The sequence below is a fragment of the Heptranchias perlo genome, chromosome 17 (genome assembly GCF_035084215.1).
Source record: "Heptranchias perlo isolate sHepPer1 chromosome 17, sHepPer1.hap1, whole genome shotgun sequence".
NCBI classification, from domain to species: Eukaryota; Metazoa; Chordata; class Chondrichthyes; order Hexanchiformes; family Hexanchidae; genus Heptranchias; species Heptranchias perlo.
In genome coordinates, this window is record NC_090341.1 from 10,451,120 (window position 1) to 10,468,051 (window position 16,932).

General features: G+C 45.0%; 1 protein-coding gene across 1 annotated transcript in view; it reads right to left on the bottom strand.

Annotated features, from left to right (window-relative positions):
- LOC137334044 (ubiquitin-like modifier-activating enzyme 1) overlaps positions 1-16,932 on the bottom strand; it is a 212,513-nt gene that overhangs the window by 99,978 nt on the left and 95,603 nt on the right. The window contains exon 18 of the mRNA XM_067998471.1: positions 13,976-14,050. Coding sequence (XP_067854572.1) covers positions 13,976-14,050 — 75 coding nt within the window. The remainder of the gene's footprint in view (positions 1-13,975; positions 14,051-16,932) is intronic.

The following is a 16,932-nucleotide window of genomic DNA, read 5'->3' on the forward strand; positions in this document are numbered from 1 at the left end:
ATCTTCAACCTCAGCTCCACTTTCCCGCCCTATCCCCATATCTCTTGATTTCCTTAGTGTCCAAAAATCTATCGATCTCAGTCTTGAATATACTCAATGACTGAGCATTCGCAGCCCTCTGGGGTAGAGAATTCCAAAGATTCACACCCCTCAGAGAAGAAATTTTTCCTCATCTCGGTCCTAAATGGCCAACCCCTTATCGTGAGACTCTGACCCCCTAGTTCCAGACTCTCCCCTTGGTTTCCCCTATTAGTTTCTTCTTCATTTATTATTGGAACTACTGCTTTCATCCAATAAGAGAGTTAGAGACATGTTGCAGAGATCCTTGGACAGTTTTAAAGGCGCACCATGCAGCCAATAAGAGTGCTGCAATTAACAGTGGCGTTCTGGGATGCACGGAGCCATCGACAGGATAGACTCCCCCTACACTGCTGAGTTCCTTACCTCAGCCAGTTCACTATCGGGAGGTCCCAAGTTGTGGCCAGGGGCTTCCCTCCACCCCCACGGGGAATAAAGGAAAAATAAAATCAGATGGGCACTCATCCCAAGATGTTCCTCCTTACGGATGGGTCAGAGAGGCGCTGGTGGAGGCTGGGGACCAGATGGACTGCCTGATGTGTCATTGGTGCCCAGCCTGGGGAGAAACAGGAGGGAAAATTGGAGGGAGTTTACGCTCAAATTTAAAAGAAAAGTTGCAAATGTCAAAGATAGCGTCAACTTTCCAAAAAGCACTCCAAATCCTTCTGCAATAGGGAAAGTTCGATGTGGTTTGCCTCAAGATGAAGCTTCACATGGGAGGTGCCATGTTACACTCTTTAGTAATAATGAACCAACACCTAATGCATAATGAGGTAACTATGGATACGAGAGAGGTGGATCTCCAGTCCTGCCGAGAATTCAAACTGAGTTACAGAAAGTGAAAGCAGAACCTCTTGGAAAAAAAACTGATCGAGGTTTCATTTTCCCAGGTGTTTCTCCTCCTCGAGGTTTCACATAGCTTCCTTTATGTGGCAGAGTAGGGCCATCCACATTGTGGACTTCACCGTGACTGATAAAAATAACTCTCGGGCCACAAATAGCAGCAGGCATGGTGGGGTAAAATAATCTTAGTTCTCTCTACGCAAGGCTGGAAAGCACTCAATGGAGGCTGCAATTATATAGGGCCTTTGTGAGACCGGACCTGGAGTATGGTGTACAATTTTGATCTCCTTACCCAAGAAAGGATATACTTGCCATAGAGGGAGTGCAACGAAGGTTCACCAGGCTGATTCCTGGGATGGCGGGATTGTCGTATGAGGAAAGATTGAGTAGACTAGGCCTGTATTCTCTAGAGTTTAGAAGAATGAGAGGTGATCTCATTGAAACATACAAAATTCTTACAGGGCTCGACAGGGTAGATGCAAGGAGGATGTTTCCCCTGGCTGGGCTGTCTAGAACCAAGGGTCACAGTCTCAGAATAAAGGGTAGGCCATTTAGGACTGAGAGGAGGAGAAATTTCTTCACTCAGAGGGTGGTGAATCTTTGGAATTCTCTACCCCAAAGGGCTGTGGAGGCTCAGTCATTGAGTACATTCAAAACAGAGATCGATAGATTTCTAGATATTAAAGGCATCAAGGGATATGGGGATGGTTGAGGTAGATGATTAGCCATGATCTTGATGAACGGTGGAGCAGGCTCGAGGGGCTGGATGGCCTGCTCCTGCTCCTATTTCTTATGTTCTTAAGACTCGCATTAAACATGACTGGGAGGTTAAGTGCAGTGCTATCAGGAGCTAATCCTCCTAGCAATCTATCCAAGAACTGACAAAAACTCATATTAACCACTGCGGGTGCAAGAGATGCACAAGCTCAGGACCGAAACATAAGATGCAGAAATTTCCAATTCAACATTATTGGGATACTTCAAATGACTCCTAAAAATCGCCAAGACTTCACAGAAGTAATCTTGATCCCACGTTTTAACAATGTGAAATGCCATATATAGCCCACTTTGCAATGTACCACTCAGATCAGCATTGTACACATCATGGGGAAGCCAACACACTGTGCCAGAGCCATGGCCATTTGTATGCAGCAGTTGCTGTGAGATGCTCAACAAATAAATCTAGCAATAGTTTGCAGCTTCATTGTAACTTGTCCTATTCTCAAACATTGCCTCTTCTGTCCTGGTGGGCGCATAACTTATCCAAGTGAGAACCCTCAAAGGAAGAACTTGGATTTATATAGTGTCATTCACGACCTCAGGATGTCCCAAATGAAGTACTTTCAAGGTGCAGTCACTGTTGTAATCTGGGAAATGCAGCACCCAATTTGTGCACAGCAAGGTCCCACTAACAGCAATAGACAGGATTTTGCTGTAAAAATAACGGTGAAGCTAACAGCGCTCACTGTTATCCATGTGCAAATCAGACAGCAACTTCCGGTAACTGCACATGTGCAGTTAAACGCAAAAATTCAGAAGCTGCTGTACCAGAAGCGATGCTTCTCCAAAAGCTGCGCGAATACGGCATCTCGCAGTCTGGCTCCACGTTCAAATGTACTGAACGCTATGAAGTTCCTGTACTTACCTGATAGAAATGGACTAAACTCACCAATAAAAGTTAAGTCAAGTCACTTCAAGTCTAAGTACCCTTTTAACGGTGTGTTAAGTCTTCATTACTGGTAAACAACCTCTCTGGCACTGAAAATTAATTTTTTACAAGCTTGGAGTCTCATTCCTTCAGATTTTAATTATTGTTGGACATTTAAGAAAAGACATTTTAAATAAATTTCTTTTTACTTTTTCTTTCCGTCTCTTAATCCAATCTTTCTTACCCTCTCTTTCTGTACCTGATTTGACATTGAATTCACTATTCTAACTTACACTTCCTGGTCCTGACTGCGCTGTTTTTAACAATGCTTCAATCTGATTGGTTAAGGAGATACACGCAGGTCCCAGATGCCCTGTGGAGGGCCGTTTGGCTCTCTAATTTAGAGGAACTAAAAAGCAAAAGCTCATAGAAAGTTTATGGGCAAGTGCAAGTCCAACGAATGGCTGGCACCATTTGTTTGCCGCTCACAGCAAATGACCAGATAACCTGTTTTTTTTTTAATGATGTTAGTTGAGGGATTAATATTGACCAGGACACCAGGGAGAACTCCCCTGCTCTTCTTCAAAATAGTGCCACGGGATCTTTTACATCCACCCGAGAGGGCAGACGAGGCCTCGGTTAAACATCTCATCCGAAAGATAAAAGGCATCCCGACAATGCAACACTCCCTCAGTACTGCACTGGAGTGTCAGCCTGGATTATGGTTTCATGTCTCTGGAGTGGGACTTGAACCCATAACCTTCTGACTCAGAGGCAAGAGTGCTACCCACTGAGCCACAGATAACACAAAGCTGAATAGTTCTGAGAAAATAAATTCTGCAAAGCGACAATTCACAAAAACTGAAAAAAAAGTGCTGTTAAGCAAAAAAAACACCTTTTGTGTGCCAAGCCCGACAGAGAATGAATGTTTTACAAAATGTACCGAAGCCAGGAAAATGTTCGCAGTTTCGACTGATACCAGACAAGTTGGAGCAAGCCCGCACTGAGGGAGCGATTGCTGAAAGTTAAGAGGAAAACAAAACTGTAGTGCACAGTCTCTGGAATCCTGTTTCCAAACCGCGAACGCTTTCCTGGCTTCGATACATTTCATAAAACATTCATTCTCTGTCAGGCCTGGCACACAAAGTTTTTATTTTGCTTAACAGCATTTTTTGTTTCCATTTTTGTGAATTGTCACTTTGCAGAATTTATTTTCTCAGAACTATTCAGCTTTGTGTTAGCTGTTTCCAATAACGACTACATCACGTACATCTGCTGCAAGCTTCCCTTTCAATACCTGACTGTTAGGGCATGTCTTCATCCATTTCATTTTCCATCCCATACCAAAGAGACAGGTGATAATTCCATTGCTTTGTGACAGAGTGACACAGTGGACAAGGACAGCCAACTTCAAAGGAACTGCATCAATTTGAATCGGAAATCTTGTTCTGGTGTTCCAATGCTAATTTGCACCACTGGAACACTGCACACCGCTCTGGCTACATCTGTTACAGTGCAAACTTTGGTGATGTAATTTAATTAGCGAGCAACATTGTTGGAGATGAATGACTGCATCACACTCTTCGAAATTAGCTAAAGTCTTATGGGGCCATTTACCAGACAATATTCCTTGAAACAGTTTTCGTGTATTGGCTGCGCCATTTTACTCCAGTCTCTTTCGTTGTTGGTTTCCATCCGAGCTGCGATAAAAAGAGAAAATGCTACAAGGACAGAGCAGGTCCATAGGGACCTGTGCAAAGACAGGTTAATGCTGCAGGCGTAGTCCCTTTGACAGACTTGGTGTCTCATGAATGGTTCTACATCTGAAATGTTAACCTGTCTTTTCTCTTTACAGATGCTGAGGGACCTTATAGAACCATACAATGATACAGCACAGAAGGCGGCCATTCAGCCCATCGTGTCTTTGAAAGAGCTATCCAATTAGTCCCACTCCCCTGCCCTTTCCCCAAAGCCCTGCAAATTTTCGCCCCTCCAAGTATTTATCCAATTCCCTTTTGAAAGTTACTATTGAATCTGCTTCCACCACCCCTTCAGGCAGATCAAAAAGATTCTCCTCATCTCGACCTGCTGTGTGCTTCCAGCATTTTCTGTTTCTAGTTCAGATTTCCGTTGCCTTTTCTTTTTATTCCATTTCAGCTGCGTATTGTACAGAGATGGCATTGTGCCAATACCCAACCTGTCATAGCTGGCATTGCCTTATATTCTTTGTATATTTCCTAACTTAGTGTGCTATACTTCCGTGCTGGATTAAGCCTCTGTAAAACAATACAATGGGACTGAATAACGTCACACTTTATTTTTTTTACACTCTGTTTGAATTAACCTCACAGTTCATGAAGTTTCCAAAATAGTTCCAGTCAATTAAACTTGAAAATTGTTCTAGTGGCCGTAGGCTTCGAAATTGGATATCAGACACCAAAAGTCTGTTTTTAAAAAAAAAGTCTATCCCCACCTCACTTTTGAAGTCCCAACATTTCCCCATTCACTTTCATATCTTATGGAAGAATTGGTTTTTAAGGCTGCTAAGGAATTTTATCAGAACTCAAGCCACAATCCCACCCTCTGCCCTGCCCCTATTTTATCACCTGTCCTCACTCTGCCATCTGTCTGGTCTGGGCTTGCAAAAAGGTGGCAACCCGACTCTCATTATTAAATTTTATGAACGCCAGGCTTGTGGTTTATCACCTCAGTACATCACAGTACATATCACCGAGCAGGTGTTCAAAGAAAAAGAGCTGGAATAAATCAAGAATCGGAGAGCCTTATGAAAGGTGGATTTAATTCACCCAGGTAGCACACCGATCTCTCTTCCAAATTCCATTCACCTATCAAGTGACCGACTGGCAGATGGTTAAGGTGCGTGCATCATCTGACAAAGCAGCATCCAAGCAACCAGCCAGACAGCGATTGGTTGAAGGAAGTGTGCAACATTCAAATTTTAATGATGTCGCAATGATGTGGCGAATTCAGCCATGTGTGTAGTTGTGGGGTGGGAAAGGCCGTGAGAGACAGAGAGAGGGGGGAGGAGAGAGGACGTGCACAGTGCCTGCATCAATTCCCACTTGCCCAGCCTTTCCTTGACTTGATTGGACAGCACTCCTGCACATCAATCGTTGCTTCAGTGTTAAGGCTGCAAATTGAAGTGCTCCCACCTCTTCCCCTCACAAACTCAAGCAAGTACGAACAAGCACACACATGACTAACGATAGGCCTATTACAACCTACCCAAGTCCGGGCAGTCACCCACTCCTTGTTGGGAAAGAGGAGTGTTGATTTTCAAACAATACAAGTTTCCTGTCAAGGCTGAACATTATTAGTTAATGTTCAGTTGAACCCACACTTGTCTTGATTTACGGTAACTGCTGTCAGTAACCAGTTTTGCTTCTTACAGTCAATAATCGTGTATCCAGTCCGTTCGGCTAGATGCAGATTTTCTGATCTACAATGCAGTAAAATCTAAACCCAGTCACGTCTGACTGTCCATTCTTGTTCTAGTTCACACCAAGTAAAAGGCGTCAACACTGATAAATATAGTTTGTACACTAAACAAAATTCACAAACTGAGGTTAGAAAAGGAAGCATTCATTTTGTAATCCTGTCCCCATTCCAACCCTAGAGTGCATTCAGCCTCAAAAAATGGATTTAAAAAATGAAAAGCTAAAAAAATAAATATATGAAATAACTTGTGACAAGGTAAGAGATTGAATACATAGTGTACGCCTTCTCATAACGACCAATTCTGAGCCAAGATTTTGATTAAAAAAAAAGTTGTGAACGTGGAAATCTGAAAAAAAAAAGAGGAAAATCTGTGTGGATTTTACCTCCGTCAACTTTCAGCAAACTTTCTATAAAAGGTTCACTGCAACAATGCCACTGTTTTCAGGATGTAGCGACACTGGTGAGGCCACACTTATTGCCCACCCCCTGGTTGCCCGACAGATTGTTCCTACCACTGAGTGCCTTGCTAGGGCATAAGGAGTGTGTACTTGTGGCAGGTTCCTGTCCATGAAAGGCAAGAAGTAAATCAGTTGGGTTTTTACAACAATTTGGCAGCTTTCCACGTGAATTTTGATGGTATTAACCCACAAATTACCAGATTTATGGAATTCAATTTCACCACTTGCTATGGGTGGGATTTGAACTCATGGGGCTCGATTTTCAAAGTAAAAAACAGGTGGGTTGGGGCGGGGGGCATTGAAAATTGCCACCATTTCAGACCCGCCTCCATCACGCCCATTTTCGGTTTTCACGGGGGCGGAACGAGAGGTGGGTGGCCAACCCGCCCCCAGGTGGTGGGTCGGGCCTTAAAACTGATCAAGGAGGCTACAGGCCGCCATTTTTAACTAATTCCCGATTTCAACCCGGAGGGGCCAGGATTCCCGGGCCTTCTGTTTTACACCTCATGAAAGGAGGCGAGAAGGCACGAGATCAACAGCTAGGTGCCTAGAAAGGCACAGCATGGGAGCCCGGAGGAGCAGGAGTGCTTCCTCCAGGCCCAACAAGCCTACCTGCACCAACGCCACCCCCCCACCAATCCGGATCGCGGACCCTGATCCTCCCCTTCCGACCCTGATCCTCCGACCCGATCCTCCAATTCCCCGCCCCTCCCCCTCAACGATCGCAGATTCCTGCGATGACCCCCGATCCCGCCCCCCCTCATGACTCGTGACCCCCCCGTGCCCACCTACCCATGCAAACAAAGACTTACCTGCAGACATCCTCTCCCTGGCTGGTCTCCCGTCCGACTGAGACCAGCCTGTCAATCAGCCAGTCAGTCAGATGGGAAACAGACAAAAAAAAAGACACCCTTACGTCAAAATCGTAAGGACGTCCGGGAAACCCATACTGATGGGTTTCCCGACCTCAAATTGACCCCCCCCCCCCGCACCCTTCCCGGCTCAGTTTCAAAATTGAGCCCATGACCTCTGGATTGTTAGTCCAGTACGTTTACGTGTGTGTTGAAAAGGCAGGGGGGTGGGGAAGAGGGGGGCAGGGACACATTTGCACAATCCTGTCTGTAACAGATGGTGATAGTCTCAATACTGCCATCAATAAAGTTTGAGGAAGTGCCAGTGTTATACACACAGAATCACAGAAATTACAGCACAGAAGGAATCTAGTCAGCTCATTGCACCGGTGTCTGTGCTAGTTCTTCAGCTGGAACTATCTGTTCTTAATTTCATTACCCTGCCCAATTCTCACAGCCTTTCTTCATAGCTATAATGAATAACTTAATTTTGAGCTGATATTTCATCACGTGTATTGAATGAGAAGGGAACTCTGTGGTTAACTCCCATCACAGTGAGGTACTTACCCAAACAGCCCCTCTATTATCGATGCTCATTTACTGAGCTATTCTGTGTATCCCTAAAGATTCCAGCTCAGGGGATTCACAGAGTGGATGCGTCAAGAGCCAGGGGATCCTCCTCTGAACTTCTACTACATTCAGCCACCGACCTTCGGGTAAGCGTACTCCAAGGCGGCCTTCGAGACACACGACAACGCAAAATCGTCGAGCAGAAATTGATAGCCAAGTTCCGCACCCATGAGGACGGCCTCAACCGGGATCTTGGGTTCATGTCACGTTACATGTAACCCCACCAGCGAACAAAACGGGCAGTTGCAAAGACTTACTGTAATCACCATGTATTGTTCTGTGATTTATAAATGCGTAGGCTTCGAGGAGTTCCTGACATTTACCTGAGGAAGGAGGAAGCCTCCGAAAGCTTGTAAATTTCAAATAAAATCGTTGGACTATAACTTGGTGTTGTAAAATTGTTTATAAACTTCTACTACATAGGGCAGGGGGTCTCCCTTTTCTGGTCTCTTACAGACTAATTGTTGCTGAGTTCTGACTCTTCCCCTCCCCTCCGACTCATCCCCTTCCCAGTTTCTCACATTTTAATTGATTCCCACCCTGTGGGCAGGGCACACCAATGGGAAACCCTCTGCATCTGCTCCACAGAGGAAAAGAAGATGAGAAGGTGTGGAACAAGAAAAGGCCATTCAACCCATCCAGGCTGTTGGTGCCACAGACCACATACAATGTACCCCATCATGGGCTTCAACCAATTTACTTAATCTCCTGAGGGATCGATCTTCTGGGGAAGCTCCAGAATATCTACCTTTATTCAAGTCTAGTTTCCCTCTGCAGATAGTTCCACGGTTCCCACAACACAGGAGCCACTGCATTCCTTAGAGTATTTGATCATCTCCACCTGAACTTACCCCCCTACAGCCTCTAATCCCCTTCCTATCAAGATCCACTCTTTACGAAGAAGTTAGTTAATCGACAATTGCTTTCGGTGAGAGTCCATTCCACATATCCACTATAAATTCTTCTCATCCCTAGTCTTCCCCGGAGGCTTGTTGGTTTTGTTGTCACATTCTGTATTTCTGCACCCACAGTCCAGGTTAACTAGCAGGCTTGCATCATCTATGGATCTACACCATCCACGCTTCTTAGTATCATAAAAACTTGGGTCACATCTTCTCTAATTTCCCTTCCCCCTAATTGATTGGCTTTCACTTGACATCTTCAGCTGATGTCAGGATTAGAACTTGTAAGAGACATCGCAGGCATGAATTCTCTGGCACTGCTCCCATGAATACCTATACATTATGCCACCGCACCACTGCAAATTTGTTGTTGAATTAGCAGCCCCATTAGCTAAATGGCGCTTTGTGTCCCTTTTACTTTTAAAATCCTGATTGTATTATATTGTCTAACAGACGAAAAGTTGACAGTTAAGAATCTATATAGTGCAGGAGAGAGAGGGTAACTTGCTATCATCCACCACCCTGTTACCCGTAAGCTGATGAGTTTCCTTGTATACTGGCAATATTCTGTGGTTAGCTGGCATGGGCAGCATGTCTGCTGCACAGAGAGGTGTGGGCGCACACCATCTCCCACACTACAGTGCTCGTCTCAAGTACCACTGATACTCATTTCCTTCTGACAAGCAGCCACCTGAGCTTAGCTTTCTTTTCAGTATAGCCATCTCATCCGGCACTGCTAATCTCCACTTGTGGTTCTTCACTAAATGATTTCCTTCCACGTTTATGGCAGGTGTTATTTTGCTTGATATCGTTCCTGAGAAGCGCCTTGGGATGTTTTACTATGTTAAAGGTGCTATATAAAAGCAAGTTGTTGTTACTGCATTTGGAGTTTGCATAATAACCTTGAGCCTTGGGTCAGACAAAAGTGATTCCTTTGTCATGCAAGTAAATGTAAATGGAATACAGGAGTCAGTATGTTTAAAAGAATGAACACACCTATCACCACTTCTAGTGTTCACACCTTTCATTGTTCTTCCAGATATCCGAGGTAGTGTCTGCCCTCTGATCTCTCACCCAGTGGCCTAGATACTAGAGTGCTGACAGGATATTCAATCTCAGCCAAGCCCGCACCTGTCCCCACCCAAAGTCCACATGTAGGCACTTTCAGCAAGAGCCTCTGCTATTGATCAGGAGCCAGAACCCTGGCTGATTTCCCCTCTTTCTAGTACGGGGGTGCTGAGGACAAGTGTAGCACCCTATAAGATAATGGCTAAATACATCAGACTAAGAGCTGACTACTGCATTACACAACCTTTTGTCCCAGCTCGTACAAACTGCAGTCGAGCACAAAGTTAGCCATTGTCTTCTAATGAGGGAGCGAGGTAACAGATGTTAGCAGAACTGAGAACCCTGCAAGGACGATTGTTAATCTCAGGGCAGACAGCTGCCTTGGAAAAAGGACACTTGTGATACCTTCGACCAACTAAGATAATAAAAGGGTCAGTATAGCTATGGGTAGAAGGACATCGCGGAGCTACCGGACCACTCACCAGGAACACACAAGAGCCCTGGGTCTGATCAACGCACGATCTAGGATAGAAGCGCCAGGTTGTATATCTGTCTGCTAACTAAAATATAACTGCTTGATAATCTCTACCGTACAGTAACGTACAATTAGCTACTGATTTGTGCCATGTTGGACTATCAATAAACTCTCATACCCCAAAAGGAAATTCGTTGTCCAAATCTGTAAATCTACAACACATCCAGAGACTGCAGCCCTGGGTGGGATCGTCTAATTCTATGCAGAATAAAACTCCAGGCTTTCTGTAAATTCTATTTTTGTTCAGTCCTTTTGTGTAGATTACATTGCCGCGTAAATGATTCAGCAGGCTGTACAACAAAGAATTTTGTCTGGATTGTATCAGGGATACTGATCCAAATAAACTTTTCTTGGTGAAGTTGCATTAGTCATTGCTCCTATGCAGAGGCACCTGACTGATTTTACTGCTTCTACCACCCCCCTCCCCCCACCGTTATTTAGAATGTGATCATATTGAAACATCTGAAAGTACTTTATATAATTAATTGTTTTTGCAGTGGTGACTGTTGCTATATAGGCAAACGTAGCAGCCATTCTGCGCCAACACCGTCCTACAGAAAGCTTTGAGAGGAATGACCTGTTCATCTGTGTTGTTTTGGTAATACTGTTTGACTGAGGATTTTTTTTTGACAGGACACTAAGGGGTCGTCAATGTCCACCTGGACCACTGGAAGAGGCTAGCAAGGTGTCATCTGAACCTGTTGCACCTCCAACAATGCAGCACATTCTCAGTCCTGTATCCGAGTGGCAGCCTAGACCATGAGATCATGTCCTGGTGTGGTCCTTGACCTCTCAACCTTTTGACCCAGAGACAGGAGCGCTACCAGCTGAGACAAAATGACATAAGTATGGGATGGAAACACATATTGCCACAATGTGCCACAAACATTCAAAGCACCCTACTTTCCATGACTGAATTGGAGCTGAGCAAAGATTCACATTTGACTTAAATGCCAAAATCAACTTTTAACGATGTTTATTCTTCTGCCTTGTTACAAAATCCACAAACGTCATTGGTCATGTAACACTCACACAAATTAACTCCCATTCTCTAAAACAAAGTCCTCTGTGCCATGTACCATTCTCCCACAATAAGGTCAAGCAAGGGTGGCTTGCTCCCATTGTTTTGTGCATCAGGAGATGTGTATGAGCAGCACGGGTGACTCACCCTCCCATCTTCCCTCTTTGTCCTCCGAGGACTTTCTTTTCATACCCCCACCCCCTCCCTTCTTACTCAATAACCCATCTAAAATCTATAATTCAAGCTTAGGGGGGTAAATAAGAGGAACAGAATTATGTACTATCACTGTGGCTTTACATACCAATGAACCAGTCTGCATGCCAGTAGGCTTTCTTTCAGCAATTATTACATAGGAACAGGAGGAGGCCATTCAGCACTTTGGGCCTGCTCCGCCATTCAATTAGATCATAGTTTATCTGTAACTTAACTACATTTACTCCATATCCCTTGATACCCTTACCTAACAAATATCTATCGATCTCAGTCTTGAAAGCTCCAATTGTCCCAGCATCCACAGCCTTTGAGGCACAGAATTCCAGATTTCTACGACCGTGTATGTGAAAAAGTGCCTCCTGATTTCCCTCCTAAATGGGTTAAGCTCTAATTTTAAGATTATGTCCCATTATGTCATTCTTGATTTCCTCCATCAGAGGAAATAGTTTCTCTGTGTCTAAAAGTTAAAAGGATTCGATAGCGTAAACACCTCAATCAGATCATCCCTCAATCTTCTATATTCAAGAGAATAGAAACATAGAAAATAGGAGCAGGAGTAGGCCATTCGGCCCTTTGAACCTGCTCTGCCATTCAATATGATTATGGCTGATCCTCTATCTCAATAACATATTCCCGCTCTCCCCCCAAACCCCTTGATGCCTTTTGTGTCTAGAAATCTATCTAGGTCCTTCTTAAATATATTCAGTGTCTTGGCCTCCACTGCCTTCTGTGATGGAGAATTCCACAGTCATGCCTTTTAATGAAGCTTCCCAATCTATCATAGCCAACTCACTCCTCATACCTTCGTAGTTTCCTTTGTTTAGATTTAGGACCCTAGCAACATGTCCTCATAATTTAGCCCTCTCCGGTATCATTCTGGTGATTATCACTTTGAATCGGTGAAGGTGGACTGAATTGAAGAACTTTAAAAGCACTAGCTGGATTCCTGAAACAAGTTGGGATGGTTGAAAATTTGCATTTTGTACTACAGTGCTGCAAAGGTTAAAGATGACTGAATATGGCAGGTTGCCTCCAGTGTTTTGTATGCTGAATGGTCACGCTGCACTTGTGCTCGTGGGTTAAATCCCTTCCAAAGCAGCCAGTCAAAAATTGTAACTCTGCTCATGTTTATATTGTCCCTCTTTCACCTCCATTCACAATCCATGGGATTTAATGTGGGTCCTGGAGTTAAACAGGAAGTCGGAGTGTGAATGAAACAATGTGGAGGAAATCAGGTAAAAGTCGGCTTAAATTAACCGAGGGTCACACGTCCTGGACGGCCTCAAACTTCACCACAGCTGAAAACATTAACAAGTTAAAAGGGGTGCCGTTGCCAGGGCAACACAAACTGCAGGACTCTTTACTTCTCTGCCTGTGGAAGAGTGCACAATGAGGGGGATGTGTCATCGTGCTATAACATGCCACATCTGCGATAGCGCATTAACCCCCCACACCCCGCTTCCCTTGCCCTTCCGCTCCATGCCCCCCCTCCCCCACCCCCACCCCACACAAGCCAGGGCACAAAATAGTGGCAATTGAGCAGCGCTTTTGGAACGGGTTGTTTTTGGATATTTTCATGAAACAGCAGCACGTGGCTCAGGATACTTGGCACAGGATTTCCTTTGTGAATAAACTATTGACATTTGGCCTTTGAGAGTCGTGAGAACCCAACATTTGACTGACATTCACTCTCGAGTAAAGCCACAACATTCACATTACAAATTTGGTCACCAACAGCCAAGAGGTCAGATAATTCAGATTGCCCTTTTCGTTGAGATTGCCCTGCCTTTGGACAAACGATCTGAGGTTTAATGAACACTGTACCTCCCTGCTGCTTCATTAGTTTTATTTTTAGACCCATAATCTCACCATTCTCCAGTTCAGATGAGGGCAGTCAACAGGTCCCATGGCCTCTGCCAATGGTGCCCTCTGACCACACCAACAATGCAATACGACAGCCCTCTAACTTTTCCCTTTATCCCTCCTGAAAAGTACTTTGCCTTCTTATAATGGTCTGGCTGAGATCGGAAGCTATGTGGTGATGCCAGTGCCAGTTGTGCATTGGTACCTCATGCTATGCCACCTCACCATTGGGGGATTCTCCCCCCGCCCCCTCAACTTTATAAGTAAATGCTAGCCATCCATCATTCACCCTGAAAGTCCAATTCTGTTTTAACAGAAATACAGTTATCATCCGTTTCTTACATTATTCCCTCATTCTAACAAAGCAACATACAGCTGGACAGGATACGTGGGAGTTAGCACTTACGTTATTGGGATCAAATTCCAGAGGATGAGGACATCTCTTAGGACCTGACCAGAAAGGAGCTCCTGAAGTTGTAACCTGGAATGAGATTAGTAATTTCATCAGTTGATAGCCAACACAGGTGAGCTTACCGCAGATAAAGAACCATGCAAAGGGGATAACTGCAGGTGTTTGACATTTTATATTTAATGCACAGGATGTACCTTTGATATCTAGGCTCTGCCACCAAATCTTATCATTTCATCTCCAAAGTAAAAACAAGTTTCAAAGTGTATGTTTTTCCACACATCTGGTCATTTAAAAAAATTTATTCGTTCATGGGATGTGGGCGTTGCTGGCGAGGCCTGCATTTATTGCCCATCCCTAATTGCCCTTGAGAAGGTGGTGGTGAGCCGCCTTCTTGAACCGCTGCAGTCCGTGTGGTGACAGTTCTCCCACAGTGCTGTTAGGAAGGGAGTTCCAGGATTTTGACCCAGCGACGATGAAGGAACGGCGATATATTTCCAAGTCGGGATGGTGTGTGACTTGGGAGGGGAACGTGCAGGTGGTGTTGTTCCCATGTGCCTGCTGCTCTTGTCCTTCTAGGTGGTGGAGGTCGCGGGTTTGGGAGGTGCTGTCGAAGAAGCCTTGGCGAGTTGCTGCAGTGCATCCTGTGGATGATACACACTGCAGCCACTGTGCGCCGGTGGTGAAGGGAGTGAATGTTTAGGGTGGTGGATGGGGTGCCAATCAAGCGGGCCGCTTTATCTTGGATGGTGTTGAGCTTCTTGAGTGTTGTTGGAGCTGCACTCATCCAAGCAATTGGAGAGTATTCCATCACACTCCTGACTTGTGCCTTGTCGATGGTGGAAAGGCTTTGGGGAGTCAGGAGGTGAGTCACTCGCCACAGAATACCCAGCCTCTGACCTGCTCTCGTAGCCACAGTATTTATATGGCTGGTCCAGTTAAGTTTCTGGTCAATGGTGACCCCCAGGATGTTGATGGTGGGGGATTCGGCGATGGAAATGCCGCTAAATGTCAAGGGGAGGTGGTTAGACTCTCTCTTGTTGGAGATGGTCATTGCCTGGCACTTGTCTGGCGCGAATGTTACTTGCCACTTATCAGCCCAAGCCTGGATGTTGTCCAGGTCTTGCTGTATGCAGGCTCGAACTGCTTCATTATTTGAGGGGTTGCGAATGGAACTGAACACTGTGCAATCATCAGCGAGCATCCCCATTTCTGACCTTATGATGGAGGGAAGATCATTGATGAAGCAGCTGAAGATGGTTGGGCCTAGGTCACTGCCTTGAGGAACTCCTGCAGCAATGTCCTGGGGCTGAGATGATTAGCCTCCAACAACCACTACCACCTTCCTTTGTGCTAGGTATGACTCCAGCCACTGGAGAGTTTTCCCCCTGATTCCCATTGACTTCAATTTTACTAGGGCTCCTTGGTGCCACACTCGGTCAAATGCTGCCTTGATGTCAAGGGCAGTCACTCTCACCTCACCTCTGGAATTCAGCTCTTTGTCCATGTTTGGACCAAGGCTGTAATGAGGTCTGGAGCCGAGTGGTCCTGGCGGAACCCAAACTGAGCATCGGTGAGCAGGTTATTGGTGAGTAAGTGCCGCTTGATAGCACTGTCGACGACACCTTCCATCATTCCATTGTCATTAACTATATAAGAACGAGGGCGAGTATGCTCGTCACCTGATAAAATCATGCGGTTGCTAAATAAAATGGAGATCCCAATTCTATAGGGACAGGAGTTGCAGAAGCAAGTTTTTCTATTAGGTGTCAACCATAGCTCAATGGGTAGCACTCTTGCCTCTGAGTCAGAAGGTTGTGGATTCAGGTCCCACTCCAGAGACTTGAGCACAAAATCTAGGCTGACACTCCTAGTGCAGTACTGAGGGAGTGCTACACTGTCGGAGGTACTGTCTTTCGGTGGATGTAAAAGCTCCCATGGCATTATTTCGAAGAAGAACAGGGGAGTTCTCCCTGGTGTCCTGACCAACATTTATCCCCCAACCAATACCAAAAAAAAACAGATTATCTGATCATTATCACATAGCTGTTGGTGGGACCTTGCTGTGTGCAAATTGGCTGCCACATTTCCTACATTATTTCATTGGCTGTAAAGCACTTTGGAACGTCCTGAGGTCATGACAGGCGCTATATAAATGCAAGTGACGGACGGACGGACAATTATATCGTGCCTTTCACGATCTCAGGACGTCCTAAAGTGCTTTACAGCCAATTAAGTACTTTTGAAGTATAGTCACTGTTGTAATGTAGGAAAATCACTGACAAACTAAATACTTATGAAGTCTGAAAATTATGTTTTCTATCTCAAAGGTCCCGGGGTCCCATGCATTTTAACGAGCAGTTAAACATAATCATCCCTTTGACAAAACGTTCCAAATTTCTCCCAATGCAAACCCATTGCTACTCTCAGCAAGTGGAAAATGCCCACTTTGAGATGTGTTTTCTGAGGATTGAAATGAATTGCAGGAATGCTCAGGGAATATGTACAATAAAATAAAAAGTAGTTCGCAGCCTGGATTTTCATTTAATTCCCTTCTTTTTCCTACCAACTTTCTCCACTCCTGTAGACTGTTTGATGAGTGCTGGTTGCCCTCCAGTATCTTGCCTAATGGGCCATCTTTCATATGTAAGTCTAGACAATGAGTGCTGGTCGACTATTCGACCACAGGGAGCATCACACTGGACCTCAATACTGTTTCCAACCAATGACCACACATGCACACTTCCAGCAGGGGTCACAGGACTATGATCAGCCATGAGAATCCTAGGCAATTTTCTCTAGCCCGAGACTGTAGTGTCAGCCCGTGTGAGATTAGACAACTCAGCACAGACTGGACATCGAGCCTGGGACTTTCCTGGATGGTAGGACTCAGCTGCTCATGGCCTTTACCACCAACGACCAACTGAGCATCAGGGGAGTGTTAAGACTTTCCC